General features: G+C 45.3%; 1 protein-coding gene across 20 annotated transcripts in view; it reads left to right on the forward strand.

Annotated features, from left to right (window-relative positions):
• The window catches only part of MACF1 (microtubule actin crosslinking factor 1), a 519073-nt gene that overhangs the window by 238620 nt on the left and 258568 nt on the right, over window positions 1-21885 (forward strand). For 16 of the 20 annotated variants that reach the window (XM_075336189.1, XM_075336201.1, XM_075336203.1 and 13 more), the window contains 2 exons: window positions 1118-5374; window positions 16685-16843. The exons of the other annotated variants lie outside the window; for them this stretch is intronic. In XM_075336189.1, coding sequence (XP_075192304.1) covers window positions 1118-5374; window positions 16685-16843 — 4416 coding nt within the window. The remainder of the gene's footprint in view (window positions 1-1117; window positions 5375-16684; window positions 16844-21885) is intronic. 20 annotated transcript variants of the gene reach the window in all.

Consider the following 21885-nt stretch of genomic DNA (forward strand, 5'->3'; position numbering starts at 1 on the left):
GAGAGATAGAGAGCGAGATATAAAGATATGTACTGTATATATAGAGAGAGATTGATTAGATATACAGAGATTAGATATATAGAGATAGATATTGATATTATACAGAGATAGATATTATACAGAGATGGATATTATACAGAGATAGATATTATACAGAGATATTATACAGACATAGATATTATACAGACATAGATATTATACAGACATAGATATTGTACAGAGATAGATATTATACAGAGATAGATAGCTATACATAGATATTATACAGAGATAGATAGGTATACAGAGATATAGATATACAGAGATAGATAGATAGATATAGCGATAGATGTAGAGATATAGATATTGAGCAGTTTCCCAGCAGCCTAAAGAATTAAAGGAGTAGTTCCATATCCAAGATCCTATCCCAATATGTAGTAGCTATAATAATATTAATAATAATAATAATAATATAATATTAACAAATGCCTGAAATTAGAAATGCAGTGTAGTTCTCATGATTAGCTATGTCTCGTGCCTCATGTGCAGGGCATTGCAGGAGCTTAGTGTGGTTAAGACCACTCCTATAGTAACACTTAGCTGAAGGTGGTCGTAACCTAAGTTGCAATGCCCTGCACATGAGGTAAGTGACATGGCTATATCAGGAGAACTATACGACATTTCTAAATGGAGGTATTTGGTAATATTATTATTATTATTATTATTATTATTATTATTATTATTACACATACTACATATTGGGATAGGATCCTGGAAAGAGGAATACCCCTTTAAGTCAACCCCCTTCCTCCTTTTAGCCACTTTGAAGCCTAAAGCAGTTAAAAGCTCAAAATATGTGAACTATGCACAGCAAGTTGTTTTGACATTGTAGCGTTTATGTTAATCCTTATTTAGCAGTGTTTTTAAGTACTTTTCAGTACTTTTTGACGTGTGTACATACCCTAAACGTTTTGTGCTGCATATTTGCTGGTCTCTGTCTATAGTGCTTGCTAATCTCTCTGTTACCTTATGTTTGTAGGTTTAGAAATGCATGGTGATTTCTTTTTCTAATTGCTGCAGCCTTCTTTCCCCGCTTGGTAATTACATGGCTCCTTATATTGTCTTTCTCTCATTCTAGGAGAGCTATGCAATTGCTGGAGTTATAGATCTGGGATCTATGGAGATATTTCCTATATTCTGGGCAATGCAGAGAGGTCTTATTGACCAAGATACTGGCTTCATGCTTTTGGAAACCCAGATTGTTCTGAATGGCCTGATTTTTCCTGAAACAAATGAGGACGTAACTTTAGAAGAAGCTCTTGAGAAGAATATCATCGATGAAAGAATATTCCAGCGTCTTCAGTATTTAAATACAGCCAAGGCATTGCTAGACAAACACAAAAGTAAAAAGCACAAAATCCAAGGCCTCATTATGGCAATTAAAGAAAGGGAAATCCCGGAAAGTGTTGGCCTGAAAATCTTGAATATTTATCTGTTCTCTGGCATACTTCAATCATCCACGGATGTAGAAAAGTCTGTCCATGACATGTTACTTAATGGCAACTTAATGGAAAAGATTGAGACTTCTTGTAAAAAGTTTATTGATCCAAACACTGCAAAACGAGTGACTTTGTCAGAACTCTGGAAAAGCTGCATCATTCATGAGTCTACTGGACTGAGGCTCATTCCAGTCAAACAGTTAGCTGGTGGAATGGTGTGTCTCAAATCGGGCAAAAAAGTTAGTATCTTTAAGGCACTGGAGGAAGGACTTATTGACCGGCAGATAGCGGTGAGGCTTTTAGAGGCCCAGTTGTTTGCAGGTGGAATAGCAGATCCAAAAACTGGTCATAGACTCAGTGTTGATGAAGCCGTGAGACACCATTTAATGGATAAGGATATGGCTTGTGCTCTGCTTACACATCAGCTTATTGATGGTGGCATTTTTGATTTTGCAACTGGGAAAAGAATATCTTTGGAGGAAGCAGTTCAGTGCCATCTTATAGCGCCAAAACTCGCTCTTCTTGTATTGGAGTCCTTGACCTCATTGAAAGGTTTTCTGTGGCCAGAATCTGGTGATGTCCTTCCTGTGTCAGACGCCATTCAGGAAGGCAACGTGTCTTCTGATCTGGCAATGAAAACTCTTGGCAACAGGCACAAAATTCAAGGCGTATATGTGTTAGAAAACAAAGAAGTTATGTCCTGGAACAGAGCCATTAAGTGTGGTATCTTAGAGGAAAACAGTGCCAAAACATTGAAGTCTATCGTAATTCCGGATATAGTCTCTGGTCTGTCAGCAGAAAGCAACCAGCAGCCTGGAGTCCAGCCATTTTCTGCTTCTGGAATTAGCAGCTCACAGCCTGTTGACAATAGCATCTGGAAAATTTTAAGGAATTCACAATCTGAAGACAAAGAGAAGCTGGTGTCTTCTGTAAGACACTTGAGCTACACAAACATTCATAATGGCCAGAGACTGTTGATTATTAAAAAGAGTGACAATGAAGAGAAAGATTCATTCTTGGGAAAGAGTCCTGATATCAAACACTTTGCAAAAACAGATTGTCAGGATCTAAAACAGACTAGAGACCCTGATCTTATGGCACCTATTCCTGACATAAATACAGACAAAGGGAAGGAACCGGATCAATGCCAGTTATCAAGAGAGAGAAGTTTGTCCTCAAGTGTGGGTCATCCTCAAGAACAGAAGACATCTTTGCAACGTAATAGTTCATTTCAAACCCTAGGGCAAAGTGCTTCCAAACACATTGCTGCTGCTGATGAACAGCCCCTGGCCCATACACATATGTCTGACACAGAGCCAACCAAAACCAAACACATCCATGCTGTTCTCCCTAGTAGCAGAATAAGTGATTCTGGGACTGGATCAATGACCCCTGATAAAAGGAGTCCCACTGAAAGCCATCCATGCCTCATATCTGAGGATGAAAGATTGCGCAATGAAACAGAATTTCAAGGACATACAGATTTTTCTATATTAAATATATCTTCTGGTAGGAAAAATGAAGATGTTAGTCAAGGTTCAGAACATCTAGACGTACAATCCAAGCAAAGTGTGGTAGATATTTCCAAAATGGACAGCAAGAATGTGGCAGAGATGGATGCATCACCAAATGTGATTAGAGATATGGTTTCTATTGAAAGTGTTTGCTTTGACATGGAAGAGGAGGATACTCTAGATATGCTGTCAGAGCAGATAATAAATGGGGGCATTATAGACACAAATTCCAATCAGAAGCTGCTCCTAAATGATGCAGTTGCAGTGGGTGCAATTTCAAGCCACACTGCTTTACGGCTCATGGAGAGACTTGGACTGTTCTCTGGATTTTTTGATTCCCAGACGTGTGAAGCCTTAACAATTCCAGATGTGATAGATGAGGGGCTACTAGATGAGAGTTTCCTGCAAAAAGTTTTCAACTCTGACAAGTCAGTTGCAGGGGTTGTAGACATGCAAAGCAACCAGATCTATTCCGTTCAAGAAGCAATGAAAGCAAAACTCATCCCTGAAGAAGTAGCCAAAAGTATTTTAGACATTCAGGTTATCACTGGAGGTGTACATGATGTCAAGCGAGGCAAGAGGATATCTGTCACATTGGCTTCCAGTTTGAACTTGGTAAATCCTTCTGATAAGGAAGAACTAATCAAGTTAGAAAAAGCTTCTAAGGGGAAAATTTCAGACCAAAGCATCAAACAGAAACTCCTAAGTCTACAGTTAGAGTCAAGTGGCATCACCGATCCAAAATCTAAGAAACCTCTGCCTCTAGTTGAGGCTCTCAATAAAGGTTTTATTAACAGACATGATGCCATCTTACTTTTATCAAAGCAAATTCAAGATGGCGGTATAATCCATCACTTATCAGGAATACGTTTTTCTGTCATCGAGTCTTTTAAACATGGGTTGATTGATGAAGATTTGTTTGAAGAACTTTCTGAGTTTGAGTGTCTTTATCAATTAGAGCTTTCCCAATCTTCAGAAGGGAATCCAAGATGGTCGGCTTCAAATACTGGTAGCCTTATCCCAAGTCAAAAAGATATTAAGCAAGAAAATGGTGATGTTCCATATACTGAAGTGTTAAAGAAATGTAAAATTGATGTTCAGACTGGACACCGATATGTTGAACCTGAATTACTGGCACAGCATGGGTGTGAGTTGCCGAAAATGACCGTAGATACTAAGGTAGACTTACCCCACTCAGTATCTACTGCATGTCAGAAGGAAAGACATAAGCACACACACAGTTCAGAAGATAACTGCAGTCCGCAAGGTCCCCCAGAAGATCCTGTTGACAATAAGCAAAGAAGTCATGCTATTCCCTTATTTCCAAATCGGGAACAAATTGAGAATTCTTCATCCACCTTTAAGGGGACTGTTACAGTTATGGGTCATAGTGAAGTGACATCCAAAAATGATCTCAGGAAGTTAAACACTATAGAAGATGATATGGTGGTAGATGTTAATGCCAGTGAGATACTTGATAAAAAAGCCTCAAGCATTGTCGACCTGTCTAAACCAAGGGCAGAGTTAAATATATCACCAGCCCTATGTAAAGAGACCACTCCAACATCTTTTAACAACAAATTAGACTGTGAATTGAACCAAACAGTTGGATCAGAGTCCTCAAGTGTTAAAAGATCATCCATAACGGACACTATAGTTGTAAACAAATTACCATATACAGGACATCTGGAACAGTCAGTGATTCCAGAAGCTGCATCAAGAAAGGACAGGTCTTCAAGTGTACCTGGTTTCTCATCTGGAAACCTGATAATTGATCCCAAACCTAGAGAAAGTAACACATTAGTACACTCCATGTTTCCACAAAGTGTTAAAGAGCAGGCTACAGGCAGTTATGATAGAAAGGCAAAGAAATCCTTACCTCATCTCGATGATCCACAGCTGATTAAGAAACACCACACTGGTGGTGGTGGTGATGCGCTAGATAAGCTACATATAGATCGATCCTCAACTAAACTAGAACCTCCTTCAGTAGACCATAAATGTGTACAGCATACAAGCGACAGTAAAGATCCTCTGGATACGATTTTTGTTTCTCAAGATGAAAACATGTCCATTGGGAAAGTATTCTTACATCCAATGCACAGTGATTCTACTGAACATACTTCCCAGCTATTAGACAGCAGTGCTTCAAAAAAAACAAAGGGCAAGGATTTACAACTTGTTGGTCTGGAAGGAGAAAAGACATCAAAAGATGTATCCAATATCGAGTATGCTCCAGATCCCGTGAAGAAAACCAGACTGAATGGAGAGAAATCTGGTGTTAGTCAAGAAATTAATATCTGCATGCAAGATGAAAAAAGTGATTTATTTGTCAGCGAAACAGACCTTACATCCAAAACTTCAGCCAAAGAACCACCCAAGGTAAGCTGACTTATATACTCTGTGTCTGAACAAAATAGAATAATCATTAAGTAACGTTATTCAGCAATTATTATTATTATTATTATTGCACCATTTATTCCATGACGCTTTATATGTGAAAGGGGTATACATAATAGAGACAAGTACAATAATCATAAACAATACAAGGCACAGACAGGTAGAGGAGGATAGAGGTCCCTGCCCGCAAAGGCTCACAGTCTACAAGGGATGGGTGAGGACACAGTAGGAGATGGTAGAGATGGTTGTGCAACGGCATAGTGGACTGAGGATTACTGTAGGTTGTAGGCTTGTCGAAAGAGGTGGGTTTTCAGGTTCCTTCTGAAGGTTTCCATGGTTGGTGATAGTCTGATGTGTTGAGGCAGAGCGTGGGAGATGCAGGACAGAAATCTTGTATATGGTTGTGGGAAGAGGGGAGTAGAGAAGGAGATCTTGTGAGGATCGAAGGTTGTGTGTAGGTAAATACCGAGAGAGTAGGTCACAGATGTATGGAGGAATTAGAGATGAGCACTCTGGTCCAGCAGCAAAACCTCCTTTATGCTGGCATCCATGGCACCTCCTCGGCTTACTAGGCCCGGCTTAACATCATACATGTGTTGGTCCACAACGATGACGTTACACTGGGCTTACTAATTAGAAGAGGCCACAGGAATGCCAGGAGGAGGTTTGCAAAGCCCTGGTACGGTGGCTATGGAATATCCACATTGCTGCTGAAATCAGGGGTTCTGCTAATCTTTCTGCTCAACACTATTATCAGTAGTATTTGTGCCACCACTATGAGGCTACTTTCACACATCCGGTTTGAGCAGTGCGGCTCAATCCGGCTGTGAAACCTATGCAACGGATGCGGCGAAAACACCGCATCCTTTGCATAAGTTTTTACATGCGGCCCGTCCGTTTTTTTCCGGTTGCGGCACGCTACTGAGCATGCACAGTGGAAGAAACCGCATGCGGCAGCCGTATGCGTTTTTCTTCGGCGCTCCATTGGGAGACCCAGACGATTGGGTGTATAGCTACTGCCTCCGGAGGCCACACAAAGTATTACACTAAAAAGTGTAAGGCCCCTCCCCTTCTGCGTATACACCCCCCGTGGGATCACGGGCTGCTTCAGTTTTATGCTTTGTGCGAAGGAGGTCAGACATCCACGCATAGCTCCACTGTTTTAGTCAGCAGCAGCTGCTGACTATGTCGGATGGAAGAAAAGAGGGCCCATACTAGGGCCCCCAGCATGCTCCCTTCTCACCCCACTTTTGTCGGGTGCTTGTTAAGGTTGAGGTACCCATTGCGGGTACGGAGGCTGGAGCCCACATGCTGTTTTCCTTCCCCATCCCCCTGAAGGGCTCTGGTGAAGTGGGATCTTACCGGCCTCCAGGCTCTGAGGCCGGGCTCCATCCACAGACCCGGAGATCCTGCTGGAATGGAGCGGAGTATCGTCAGGGACAGGCCCTGCAACGTTAAGGTACTCTGGGTCCCCGTACAGTCTATGCACAGACACACTCCAGCGTTGCTGGGTGTGTTAGTGCGCCGGGGACAGTAGCGCTGCGCGCTTGGGCTTTACTCACTGCAGCTTAGCTGAGTGAGTTTATGTGTCGGGGACTACCGCGCCAGCCGCTGCTGGAGCTGCGGCGCGGCTGAGACTTGTGGTGCGCCGGGGACTTTCGCGCTGCCGCGCTTTTACGGCGGCAGCGCTTATAAATCTAGTCCCCGGCTTCTGCGGCCTAGTTACGTTCGTTCCCGCCCCCAGCCCTGTCAGTCAGGGAAGGGGCGAGACGCTGTACAATGATCAGCGCCGAGGGCTGGAGTCTTATTTACATACTCCAGCCCTCTCACTGGGCACAGGGGGACGCCAGTTTCCCGCTCTTGTCTGGGGCACGCCTCACGGCCCGCCCCTCTTCACAGGACGCCGGCAGCCATTCCTGCAGGCAATCTAAGCTGGAGAATGGACACAGGCTCTGGGAGACCCAGCAAAGGGATTCTGGCGACCACTTACCCGCTTATGCGGGCGGTAAGCAGCACCTTGGTGCTGACCCCACTATTGCCACAGTGTTTTTTTGTGTACTTTATTCTTGTGCTTATATTTGCAAGACCATACACAGACACACGCCAGCATTGCTGGGCGTGTTAGTGCGCCGAGGACAACAGCGCTGCGCGCTTGGACTATACTCACTGCAGCTTAGCTGAGTGAGTTTATCTGTGGGAAACTGCCGCACTGGAGGCTGCGGCGCGGCTGAGACTTGTGGCTGTACGGTCACTTCTTGGCGATATACCCCTAGATAGCTCTGAGGAGACAACAGCATGTCGTCAGCATAGAGCAAGGGGGCCAAGGCACAGGCTTCTATGCTGTCTGTACCGCACGTGAGGCTGTTTTACGGCAGGTTCCACAAACCCCTAATGGGTAGAGTCTCTGCTAGTGGTGGCCCAGAGAGGGCCACCTGTGAAACTGTCCAGAGGACAGAGTTTGCAGTTTTTTTGCTGATAAAATGTCTTGGACTATGAACAAAATGCTAGCAACTTTGCAGTCCAAGGCGGTGACTCAGACCAAGGGCATTGTTGAATCAAGGCTCCCCGGTCTCCCTCAGTTGGAACTAATCCGTGCTCCAAGGGGGTCCCATACATCCCAGACTGAAGGCTCTGACACGGACGACAGTCCCAGACAGCCTAAGCGAGCTCGCTGGGAGAGACCCTCGACTTCACACACTGGTCAGGGTCTCAGCGAGAGATTCTCTGTATGATGAGGTAGCTGGTCAGGTTTCTGATCCTGAGACCGCTTTCATTCTGGATGCCCCTAATGGGACGCCATGGTGAATGGTCTCATAGCACCCATTAATACACTGGTGGCTATTTCTCCCTCAGCCCCTCCAGTGGAGGAGGCAGCTTCAGCAGGAGAAATTCCATTTCAGGTATCCCAAGCGTAAATTCAGTACTCTTTGGGCCTCTCTGACTCAGAGGAGCAGTCCAGAAACGCTACGCTTATCCAGACAAGTTTTTTCTCCGCCACGCCATCCTCCATAGTTGCATTGGAAGATGGGACTTCACTTAAAGATGCCATTGTCAGACAGATGGACCTCTGGTTGAAATCTGTCTATGAAGCTATCGGCGTGTCGTTTGCTCCGGCATTCGCAGCCGTATGGGCGCTCCAAGCTATTTCAGCTGGTCTTGCACAGTTGGACACCGTCACACGTACATCTGTGCCGCAGATGGCGTCCTTAACCTCGCATATGTTTACATTGCGACTTACGCTATTAATGCTGTCCTGGACTCTACGAGCCGTACGTCAGTGGCGTCCGCCAACTCCGTGGTTTTTACGCAGAGCCTTGTGGTTAAGGGAATGGAAGGCAGATTCTGCTTCCAAAAAGTGTTTAACCAGTTTGCCATTATCTGGTGTCAGACCGTTTGGTGAGCGATTGGATGAAATCATTAAACAGTCCAAGGGTAAGGATTCTTCCTTACACCAGCCCAGATCAAACAAAACCCAACAGAGGAAAGGACAGTCGAGGTTTCGGTCCTTTCCAGGCTCGGGCAGGTCCCAGTTTTCCTCGTCCATAAGGACTCAAAAGGCTCAGAGGGGCTCAGATTCCTGGCGGGCTCAATCACGCCCAAAGAAGGCAGCCGGAGGAACCGCTACCAAGGCGGTTTCCTCATGACTTTCAGCCCTCTCTCTCCGCATCCGCGGTCGGTGGCAGACTCTCCCGCTTGGCGGCACTTAGCTGCCACAGGTCAAAGACCGGTGGGTGAGACACATTTTGTCTCACATGTACAGGATAGAGTTTTGTTCTCGTCCTCCGGCTCGATTCTTCAGAACTTTCCCCACCTCCCGACCGAGCCGATGCTCTTCTGCAGGCAGAAGTAGTGTTAATCCCTGTTCCTATTCAGGAACAAGATCACGGTTTTTACTCCAATCTGGTTGTGGTGCCAAAAAAGGCCGGCTCTTCCGTTCCGTTCTAGACCTAAAACTGCTAAAAAAGCAGTGTAAACCAGGCGGTTCCGGATGGAATCCCTCCGCTCCGTCATTGCCTCAAGGTCTCAAGGAGATTTCCTAGCATCAAGAGACATCAGAATGCTTATCTCCACGTGCCGATTGCTCCAGAGCACCAGCGTTTGCTGCGATTCGTTATAGAAAACGAGCATCTTCAGTTCGTAGACCTGCCCTTAGGTCTGGCGACACCCCCACGGGTTTTCACCAAGGTCATGGCTGCAGTGGTAGCAGTCCTGCACTCTCAGGGTTACTCTGTGATCCCTTACTTGGACGATCTACTTGTCAACGCACCCTCTCAGAGGCATGCCAACGCAGCCTGAACGTTGCGCTGGAGACTCTCCAGAGTTTCGGGTGGATCATCAACTTTTCAAAGTTAAATCTGACACCGACCCAATCACTGACATATCTTGGCATAGAGTTCTATACTCTCTCAGCGATAGTGAAGCTTCCGCTGGACAAACAGCGTTCACTACATACGGGGGTGCAGTCTCTCCTTCAAGGCCACTCACACCCCTTAAGACGCCTCATGCACTTCCTAGCGAAGATGGTAGCAGCAATGGAGGGAGTCCCTTTCGCGCAGTTTCATCTGCGTCCACTTCAATGGGACATTCTCCGCCAATGCGATGGGAAGTCGACGTCCCTAGACAGTAACGTCTCCCTGTCTCAGACGGTCAAGGACTCTCTTCAGTGGTGACTTCTTCCCACCTCATTGTCAAAAGGAAGGTCCTTCCTACCCCCATCTTGGACGGTGGTCACGACAGACGTGAGTCTGTCAGGGTGGAGAATAGTCTTTCTCCACCACAGGGCTCAGGGTACGTGGACTCAGCAGGAGTCCACCCTTCAGATCAACGTTCTCTTGCCCTGCAAGCCTTCCAGCAGCGGCTGCAATGCAAACAAATCCGAGTTCAGTCGGACAACTCCACAGCGGTAGAATACGCAGTTGACAAGCCTCCCAAGAAGTCCGGCGGACTCTGATGTGGGTGGAAGACAGAGCATCCACCATATCCGCAGTTCACATCCCGGGCGTAGAAAACTGGGAAGCAGACTTCCTCAGTCGCCAGGGTATGGACGCAGGGGAATGGTCTCTGCACCCGGACGGGTTTCAGGAAATCTGGGGCCTTCGGGGGAGGCCGGACGTCGACCTATTGGCGTCTAGGCACAACACCAAGGTCACGAGTTTCATGGTGTGGTCTTACGATCAACGAGCTCTGGCGGCAGGCGCCTTAGTTCAGGATGGGTCGCAGTTCCAGCGACTCTATGTGTTCCCCCTCTGGCACTGTTGCCCAGAGTGCTACGCAAGATCAGCTCCGATTGCCGCCGCGCCATCCTCGTCGCCCCAGACTGGCAGAGGAGGTCGTGGTACCCGGATCTGTGGCATCTCACAGTCGGCCAGCCGTGGGCACTACCAGACCGGCAAACTTACTGTCCCAAGGGCCGTTTTCTATCTGAATCCTACGGCCCTGAACCTGACTGGGTGGCCATTGAATCCTGGATCCTAGCATCTTCAGGATTATCTCATGACGTCATTGCCACCATGTGACGGGCTGGGAAGCCGACGTCTGCCAAGATCTACCACTGTACGTGGAAGATATTCTTACCTTAGGGCTCTGCTCAGGGAGTGTCTCCCTGGCCATTTGCATTGCCTACTTTTCTTCTTTCCTGCAATCGGGTTGGGAAACAGGTTTGTTGCTCGGCTCCCTTAAAGGACAAGTTCCAGCGCTGTCTGTATTCTTTCAGAAGCGCCTAGCACGACTTCCTCAGGTACGCACGTCCCTGCAGGGGGTTTGTCACATTGTCCCTCCGTACTGAGGCCGTTAGACCCATGGGATCTGAACGGGGTACTAATTGCTCTCCAGAGCCGCCCTGCGGGCCTCTGAGGGATGTTTCTCTTTCCCCACTTTCACAGAAAGTGGCCTTTCGGGTAGCGGTCACGTCTCTTCGGAGAGTGTCCGAGCTAACAGCGCGGTCATCTAAAGCTCCCTTCCTGGTGTTTCACCAAGACAAGGTAGTGCTGCGCCCGATTCCGGAGTTTCTCCCTAAGGTGGTATCCCCTTTTCATTACAATCAGGATATCTCCTTACCTTCCTTTTGTTCTTATCCATTTCATCGATATAAAATGGATTTGCATTGTTGGATCTGGTGAAGAGCACTTAGAATCTACATTTCCCGCACGGCGCCCCTGCGCCGCTCGGATGCGCCTTTTGTCCTTGTCGCTGGTAAGCGCAAAGGATCGCAGGCTTCCAAATCCACCCTGGCTCGATGGATCAAGGAACCAATTCTTGAAGCCTTCCGCTCTGCTGGGCTTCCGGTTCCATCACGGCTGAAGGGCCATTCTACCAGAGCCGTGGGTGCGTCCTGGGCATTACGGCACTAGGCTACGGCTCAGCAGGTGTGCCAGGCGGCTACCTGGGCGAGTCTGCACGCCTTCACCAAGTGTTATCAGGTGCATGCCTACGCTTAGGCGGATGCCAGCCTAAGTAGAAGTGTCCTGCAGGCGGCGGTTGCCTCCATGTAGGGAAGGGCTGTTTTTTACAGTCCAAACTTGAGGTATTAATTTACCCACCCAGGGACTGCTTTTGGACGTCCCAATCGTCTGGGTCTCCCAATGGAGCGCCGAAGAAGAAGGGAATTTTGTTACTTACCGTAAATTCCTTTTCTTCTAGCTCCAATTGGGAGACCCAGCACCCGCCCCTGTTCCTTCGGGATTTTTGGTTGTTCGGGTACACATGTTGTTCATGTTGACTGGTTTCAGTTCTCCGATGTTCCTTCGGATTGAATTTGTTTAACCAGTTATTGGCTTTCCTCCTTCTTGCTTTTGCACTAAAACTGAAGCAGCCCGTGATCCCACGGGGGGTGTATACGCAGAAGGGGAGGGGCCTTACACTTTTTAGTGTAATACTTTGTGTGGCCTCCGGAGGCAGTAGCTATACACCCAATCGTCTGGGTCTCCCAATTGGAGCTAGAAGAAAAGGAATTTACGGTAAGTAACAAAATTCCCTTCTTTTCCGCATCGCGCCGCATCCGGCGTCCATAGGCATGCATTGAAAAATGCGCCGCAGCGGCCGGATGCGGCGCAATGCGTTTTTTTTGCTGGAGCAAAAAACGTTGCAGGCAACGTTCCATCCGTCCGCGGCATCGGCTAAATCTGCCGCATGCGGCAAAAAACGGACCGAACGCAAGCCCATGCGGCACAATACGGCACTAATGTAAGTCTATGCAAAAAAAAAACGCAACTGGCAGCGAAAAAACGGTTGCGGTTTTTCTGCAGAGCGCCGTATTGTGCCGCAGAGCAAAAACCGGATGTGTGAAAGTAGCCTAAGGCCCTGTGCGCACACTGCTTTTTTTTGCTGCTTTTTTAGTGCAGTTTTGGGTACAGTTTTATGGTGTTAAACTGCATGTATGACCTTCCCCCAGCAAAATCTATGAGAAATCCAAAAGGCTGTGCGCCCGTTGCTTCTTTTTTGCCTGCAGTTTTGGTTGCAGAAAAAAGAAGCAGCATGTGACTTCTTTTCTGAGTTTTTCCATGTGTTTTGCCATTGACAATGTTAAAAAAAAAACCCCAAAAAACAAAAAAAACAACAAAAAAAACGCAGGGGCAAAGACGCATGCATTTTGATGCGAGTTTTCGACCAGAGGTGCATTTTCTGCCAGAGGGTGCGTTTTTCGCTGAGAAACAAAACTGCAGTGTGCGTACATAGCCGAAAAGAAGATTTTTACAAAAAAAATGTAAAGAGGACCATATTTTATTAAACTAGAGGCTAGAGCGATGTCCAGCATACATTATTAAGAAAAGCGCTGGCGAAGTTGCTTAAATCTGCTTTTAAACAGGACTTCATCAGGTCAAAAGTGGCTAGTTTTTGCGCTACTACTTTTATTTTATTCCCCCAGTTCCAGAGATATAGGCATTTATATTTAGTTTTACTTTTTATGGTCATAAACCTCTTCACAACACATGACATACTGGGTACGTCATGGATCGAGTGAGGTTAATCCCTGCGGGCTGCAGTGGGCAGTCCGCGGCGATCCACGCACATATCAGCTGATTTCAACAGCTGACGTGTGTCTGCCATGCGCGAGTGGAATCGCATTTTACCCGCGCCCATTAACCCCTTACATCCCACTGCTAAAATCTGACAGTAAGATGTATCAGCGCGCAGCTATAAGCATAACTTTCCAAGCCCCATCGGAAATCACGGGACGTGATTACGTGACTTCCGGTGGGTGTCATGGTAGCACAGGCTCATGTGATGACTCCTGTAGCTATTATGAGTCACTTTCTCTCACTGCCACAGACTGCCGTGTGTGAGAGGAGAACTGCTTTTCTCCAGATCTCAGCTGTATGGCTGTGATCTGGAGAAATGAACAAGCGATCAGACTGATGATCGTTATAGTACCCTAAGGGGCCTAGTAAAATATATATATAAAAAAAAGTTATAAAAAATTAGAAAAAAGAAAACCCCTATAAGTTCACATCACCCCCCCATTCAGCCCATTGAAAATTAAAGGGTTAAAAAAAATTAAAAATATACACACATTTGGTATCGCCACGTTCAGAAACGCCTGAGCTATCAAAATATAAAATTAATTAATCTGATTAATAAATGGCGTAGCGTCAAAATTTTTTTCCAAATGCTTATTCTGAATTATGTCAAGCCTTTACAAAGGAATGCTAGCTTAACTCATATCTATACAGCTGTTTATTCACAATTTTTAGTGTAGACCAATGTTATCACCACGTTGGTTTTAAATGACAATACTTATTGTACTTCTTTCATTAAGATTGATGATATTTCTTCTATGATTACTCTGATACTCTTATAAGCTACTTGAACAATGATTTATGTATTATCATATGTGATGGGTTATTTCATGCGCATGGAAAAAAAAATCTAAATGCCAAAATAACGTTTTTTTGGTCGCTACAAATTTTGCGCAAAATGCAATAACAGGCGATCAAAACATAGCATCTGCGCAAAAATGGTACTGTTTAAAACGTCAGCTCGAGACGCAAAAGATAAGCCATCACTGAGCCATAGATACCGAAAAATGAGAACACTATGGGTTTCGGAAAATGACGCAAAAAGTGCAACACTTTTTTTAATCAAACTTGTGATTTTTTTTTTTTAACCCCTTAGATAAAATTTAAACCTGTACAGGTTTATTGTCTACAAACTTGTACCGATCTGAGCCATCACACCAACACCTCAGTTTTACCATATAGTGAACATGGGGAATAACATATCCCAAAAACCGGCAGGCGGCGGCGATACGCGCACATATCAGCTGTTATCAACAGTTGACATGTGTGCCTGCTAGCCCAAAATCTGGCAGCGATATGTATATGGGCGCCGCCATGACAGTCACTTACCCCGCCCCACCGGAAGTCACGTGACACGATCACGTGACTTTCGGTGGTTGCCATGGTAGCACAGGGTCATGTGATGACGCCTGTAGCTAACATGACTCACTTCCTCTCAATGCCGGAATACAGCCGGCATTGAAAGTAAAGCAGCAAATCTGCAGTTCTCAGCTCTGTAGCTGAGATCTGCAGATAGTGCAGAGCGATCGGATTGCTGATCGCTATAGCCCCCTAGGGGGACTAGTAAAATAAAAAAAAAAAAAAAAAGTTTTAAAAAATAAAGAAACCTAAAAGTTCAAATCACCCCCCTTTCACCCCATTGAAAAGTAAAGGGTTAAAAAAATAAAAAATATACACATATTTGGTATCGCCGCGTTCAGAAATGCCCGATCTATTAAAATGTAAAATCAATGAATCTGATCAGTAAATAGCGTAGCGGCAAAAAAATTCCAAACACCAAAATTACGTTTTTTGGTCGCCGCAAATTTTGTGCAAAATGCAATAACAGGCGATCAAAACGTAGCATCTGCGCAAAAATGGTACAGTTAAAAATGTCAGGTCGAGACGCAAAAAATAAGCCATCACTGAGCCTCAGATCCCGAAAAATGAGAACGCTACGGGTTTTGGAAAATGGCGCAAAACGTGCGCCACTTTTTTTGGACAAGCTTGTGAATTTTTTTTAACCCCTTTTTTTAACCCCTTAGATACAAGTAAACCTATACATGGGTTTGGTGTCTACAAACTCGCACTGACCTGAGGCATCACATAGATACCTCAGTTTTACCATATAGTGAACACAGTGAATAAAATATCCCAAAAACTATTGTATGATCACACTTTTTTTGCAATTTTTCCGCACTTGGAATTTTTTTGCCGTTTTCCAGTACACTATATGGTAAAACTTATGGTTTCATTTAAAAGTACAACTCGTCCCGCAAAAAACAAGCCCTCATATGGCAAGATTGATGGAAAAATAAAAAAGTTACCCCTCTCGTGCCCGGGGGCTGAAGGGGTTAAAAGTACAACTCGTCCCGCAAAAAACAAGCCCTTATATGGCAAGATTGACAGAATAATAAAAAGTTAAGGCTCTCTGAACAAAGAGAGGAAAAAAAAACAAAAATGGAACGCCCGGGGGTGAAGGGGTACTAATACAGAGCAGCCTAAACACACCAGAAAATCCTATGAGCAACGTCCTCTTGTAAAGTCCATCAAAATTAACCGTAAATATAAAGGTCCACATCTCTGGAACCCTAAGGTGGACAATAGAAGATGACCACTAATGACCTGGTGACAGGTCCTCTTTAAGCGGCAGTAGAAAAATGATGGAACATCTTTGATTATAGGGTGCTATAATACATTTACATATAAAACACTACGTCACAATGTTAACAATTGCATTTTTAAATGGAATTTGTCAGCAGTTTTTTGTTATGTAATCTGAGGACAGCATGAGTTAGGGGCTGAGACACTGATTTCAGCAATGTGTAACTAACACTGTGCTGTTGTTTCAATGCAATGAGTGCTTTATCAGCAGTAGATTATTATTGCCAAATTAAGTGCAGCCCGAGTCCTGGTCAAACAATGCTCAAGCAATGTTAAGCTCCTTATTGTCACTATTCAATGCATACAGCTGTGGTTTGGGTGGTGTTAACATTCTGAGCACTGCTTGATTGTGTCCCAACTGCTGTGCCCAGCAAACTAAGTGACACATCGCTGGAATCAGTGTCTCTTTTCCTACATTATGCTGCTTTCAGATAAGGTAGAAAAAAACCTGGTGACAGATTTCCTCTAGTTGTGGATTCACTACATTTTGGTAATGAATCCTTCTTTATTGAAAAAATTTGTGACAATATTAAATTAAAGCTGAAATTGTTTATACCTTGGATGTTCTATTCTATAAATCTTGCATGTCTTTACTATTCATTCTTTTTTTATTTCAATACATATTCTTGTTTAGAAGTCTCAGGATGCCCGGAATAAGCAGGCTTGTCTCCAGCATGAGGAGAACCTTATGTGCTTCCTCTCAATGCTTCGAGATATAGAAGTGAAGCTGGGATCCCTGCAGCCTGTTCTACCAGGCCTACAAGATGTCCAGGAAAAGCTGAGACAAGCACAGGTAAATCACTTGCTAGTTGTATGTTGGTATTATTTTTGGTAGTGCTCAGTTTTCTCAGAACTGTTGCTGTGGGTTGAACGCTTCCTTTCCTGGCAGTGGGACTAGAAGTGCTGGTGGTGCATGTGAATGTGCACTTTATAATGCTTCTATTCAGGGGGAGTGACACTAATTAATGCCCCGTACTATGGGCATATCAAGTCCTTTGTTCATAAATTGGGATTTATTTGTCTTTATTGTTAAATCATTTCAGTCCCTGGGGTTTATTGGAAAACTATTAACAGTACTATTGTTATTATTATTATAACGCCATTTATTCCATGGCGCTTTACATGTGAAAAGGGTATACGTAATAGGGACAAGTACAATAATCATAAACAATACAAGACACAGACAGGTACAGGAGGATAGAGGTCCCTGCCTGCGAGGGCTCACAGTCTACTATAACATTATACGCTCCTTAACCCCTAACAATTAACATACTGGTACATCACATGCCGACTTCTTGACTTTCAGGTGGGCTCACAAACCGAGCCCACAACTTTCCCGGTAGATGATAGCTGACGTTTCTGCCAGGAGACTGTTGAAGGCACCCGTGCCTGTCATGATGGTACTCTTGTGAAAGCCAGCCCTGGGCTGGTGTTCATGGGAGACCATCATTTTTTCCTATACAATGCAATACTGTGGTATTGTTGAATATAGCAAAAGTGATCTGATGAGGTTCAAGTCCTCTAAGGAGACTAACAAATACTATAGAAGAAGAAAAACAAAACATTTTTTAAAAAAAAAATATAAAAAAATACTAAAAATCATCTTTTTCCTGATTAAGAAATATACATCTGATATCACAGCGTTCTTAACCTTTTCTCGACATTGGACTTACTGGTACGTCTTATTTTGCAGTGTTCCTGCAAATGGATGTACCGCTACGTTCTGCCAATTGTTCGGGCTTAGTAGCTTTCCATGCGCAATTGCTACCAGAAGCTCTACTTAGCTGCACTAGGGTCAGTACCTGCCTGATTGGGACCCCGCAACGTGATCATGGGTTCCCGAGCTTTGCCATGGCAAACCAAGGTCTAATAATGACCTCGGAGATTGTGGGCTATGGTGGCTTGTTAGACTATGCCAAGAGCATGGTCTATCAAGCGTTCTGTCAGCATCACACTGATAGGTGTAAATGCATTGCCAGCGGTGATGAGACTAATAAAAGTTAATGTCCCATGGGAGGACGTAGTAAAAAAAAAAAAAAAGTTTATTAACAATATCTTCACAATTATTTTTAATTCCCCAAATAACAAAAAGAAATAAAAATCTATATTTATGAAAAAACAGACAAAGAAGTACACATGTGGTATCCCTTCATCTGGAACAACCTGCTCTTGAAATCTGTCACACTAGTTAACCTGCAGATTAACCCCTTATCTTCAGATTAATAGAGTTTTTACACGTGACAGGTTCCCTTTTAAGATTCAGGATGTGCAGCGCTCATACATGACACTTACAGTATATCACAAAAGTTGGTACACCCCTCACTTCTATGTAAATATTTTATCTTTTCATAGGACAACACTGAAGAAATGACACTTTGATACAATTCAAAGTAGTCAGTGTACAGCTTGTATAAGCGTAAATTTCCTGTGCTCTCTAAATAACTCATTACACAGCCATTAATATTTAAACCGCTGGCAAAAAAGTAAGTACACCCCTAAGTGAAAATGACCAAATTGACCAATGACCAAATTGTGTCCAACTAGCCATTTTCCCTCCCCGGTGTCCTGTGACTCATTAGTGTTACAAGGTCTCTAGTGTGAATGGGGAGCAGGTGTGTTACATTTGGTGTTATCGCTCACACACTCTCTCATACTGGTCAATGGAAGTTCAACATGGCACCTGATGGCAAATAACTGAGGATCTAGAAAAAAGAATTGTTTCTCTATGTAACAATGGCCTAAGCTATATGAAGATTGCCAACACCCTGAAACTGAACTGCAGTAGGGTGGCCAAGACCATACAAGACAGGTTCCATTCAGAATAAGTTCACTATGGTCGACCAAAGAAGTTGAGTGTATGTGCTCAGCGTCATATTCAGAGGTAGTATTTTCAAAATGGACGTATGACTGTGGCCAGCATTGCTGCAGAGGTTACAGGGGTTGGGGGGAGTCAGCCTGTCAGTGCTCAGATCATACCATGCACACTGCATGAAATTGGTCTACATAGTAGTTGTCCTCCCAGAAGGAAGCCTCTTCTAAAGATAATTCACAAGAAAGCCCGTAAACCGTTTGCTGAAGATAAGGAGACTAAAGACTAGAGATGAGCGAACCGGTCGCGGTTCGGCTCGAGGTTGGTTCGCCGAACGGACCTCCCGTTCGAGTTCGGTTCGTCGAACGTTCGACGAACCGAACTCGAACTGCATAGGAAACAATGGCAGGCAATCACAAACACAGAAAAACACCTAGAAAACACCCTCAAAGGTGTCCAAAAGGTCACAAACAACTCACAACACATGGGAAAGTGACAAGGACATATACTCATGCGAAAACAAAAGAGCTGGACAAGGAAAAAGAGTAGGACACACAGATATATGAGTATATGCAAGGAAACATCGATTCCATTATTGTGCAACTTGAGCCCTGCTCATTTTAGGCTTCCAATGTTGATAAATTGCCTGAGCTCGCCACGTACGTCTTGGGGATCTTGTCGTGTCCTGCAGCCAGCGTTCTCTCGGAACCTGTCTTCAGTGCTGCTGTGGGTCTGCTGGCAGATAAGCACACGTGTCTGTCCACTGACAATGTGGACATGGCTCTCAGAGGACTTTTCTTCCCCTGGGTCAGCCAGGGGACGGGAAAGGCACGCGTATTTTTGAGAGTGCTTCATGCAAAGCATCTTTTTCTTTTTCAAAAGGGGGCTCAACCGATGCCAGTCAAGTGGGGTGTGTGTGGCCCAGTTAGTGGCAACGAGGGAGACTGTGGTTGGAGTCCCCTCGCTGTGTTTCTAAAAGAACCAAGATGAACAAGTCATGGCTCTCAGAGGACTTTTCTTACCCTGGGTCAGCCAGGGGACGGGAAAGGCACGCGTATTTTTGAGAGTGCTTCATGCAAAGCATCTTTTTCTTTTTCAAAAGGGGGCTCAACCGATGCCAGTCAAGTGGGGTGTGTGTGGCCCAGTTAGTGGCAACGAGGGAGACTGTGGTTGGAGTCCCCTCGCTGTGTTTCTAAAAGAACCAAGATGAACAAGTCATGGCTCTCAGAGGACTTTTCTTACCCTGGGTCAGCCAGGGGACGGGAAAGGCACGCGTATTTTTGAGAGTGCTTCATGCAAAGCATCTTTTTCTTTTTCAAAAGGGGGCTCAACCGATGCCAGTCAAGTGGGGTGTGTGTGGCCCAGTTAGTGGCAACGAGGGAGACTGTGGTTGGAGTCCCCTCGCTGTGTTTCTAAAAGAACCAAGATGAACAAGTCATGGCTCTCAGAGGACTTTTCTTACCCTGGGTCAGCCAGGGGACGGGAAAGGCACGCGTATTTTTGAGAGTGCTTCATGCAAAGCATCTTTTTCTTTTTCAAAAGGGGGCTCAACCGATGCCAGTCAAGTGGGGTGTGTGTGGCCCAGTTAGTGGCAACGAGGGAGACTGTGGTTGGAGTCCCCTCGCTGTGTTTCTAAACGAACCAAGATGAACAAGTCATGGCTCTCAGAGGACTTTTCTTCCCCTGGGTCAGCCAGGGGACGGGAAAGGCACGCGTATTTTTGAGAGTGCTTCATGCAAAGCATCTTTTTCTTTTTCAAAAGGGGGCTCAACCGATGCCAGTCAAGTGGGGTGTGTGTGGCCCAGTTAGTGGCAACGAGGGAGACTGTGGTTGGAGTCCCCTCGCTGTGTTTCTAAAAGAACCAAGATGAACAAGTCATGGCTCTCAGAGGACTTTTCTTCCCCTGGGTCAGCCAGGGGACGGGAAAGGCACGCGTATTTTTGAGAGTGCTTCATGCAAAGCATCTTTTTCTTTTTCAAAAGGGGGCTCAACCGATGCCAGTCAAGTGGGGTGTGTGTGGCCCAGTTAGTGGCAACGAGGGAGACTGTGGTTGGAGTCCCCTCGCTGTGTTTCTAAAAGAACCAAGATGAACAAGTCATGGCTCTCAGAGGACTTTTCTTACCCTGGGTCAGCCAGGGGACGGGAAAGGCACGCGTATTTTTGAGAGTGCTTCATGCAAAGCATCTTTTTCTTTTTCAAAAGGGGGCTCAACCGATGCCAGTCAAGTGGGGTGTGTGTGGCCCAGTTAGTGGCAACGAGGGAGACTGTGGTTGGAGTCCCCTCGCTGTGTTTCTAAAAGAACCAAGATGAACAAGTCATGGCTCTCAGAGGACTTTTCTTACCCTGGGTCAGCCAGGGGACGGGAAAGGCACGCGTATTTTTGAGAGTGCTTCATGCAAAGCATCTTTTTCTTTTTCAAAAGGGGGCTCAACCGATGCCAGTCAAGTGGGGTGTGTGTGGCCCAGTTAGTGGCAACGAGGGAGACTGTGGTTGGAGTCCCCTCGCTGTGTTTCTAAAAGAACCAAGATGAACAAGTCATGGCTCTCAGAGGACTTTTCTTACCCTGGGTCAGCCAGGGGACGGGAAAGGCACGCGTATTTTTGAGAGTGCTTCATGCAAAGCATCTTTTTCTTTTTCAAAAGGGGGCTCAACCGATGCCAGTCAAGTGGGGTGTGTGTGGCCCAGTTAGTGGCAACGAGGGAGACTGTGGTTGGAGTCCCCTCGCTGTGTTTCTAAAAGAACCAAGATGAACAAGTCATGGCTCTCAGAGGACTTTTCTTCCCCTGGGTCAGCCAGGGGACGGGAAAGGCACGCGTATTTTTGAGAGTGCTTCATGCAAAGCATCTTTTTCTTTTTCAAAAGGGGGCTCAACCGATGCCAGTCAAGTGGGGTGTGTGTGGCCCAGTTAGTGGCAACGAGGGAGACTGTGGTTGGAGTCCCCTCGCTGTGTTTCTAAAAGAACCAAGATGAACAAGTCATGGCTCTCAGAGGACTTTTCTTCCCCTGGGTCAGCCAGGGGACGGGAA

This window comes from Anomaloglossus baeobatrachus, chromosome 2 (assembly GCF_048569485.1).
Source record: "Anomaloglossus baeobatrachus isolate aAnoBae1 chromosome 2, aAnoBae1.hap1, whole genome shotgun sequence".
In the NCBI taxonomy this organism is placed as follows: Eukaryota; Metazoa; Chordata; class Amphibia; order Anura; family Aromobatidae; genus Anomaloglossus; species Anomaloglossus baeobatrachus.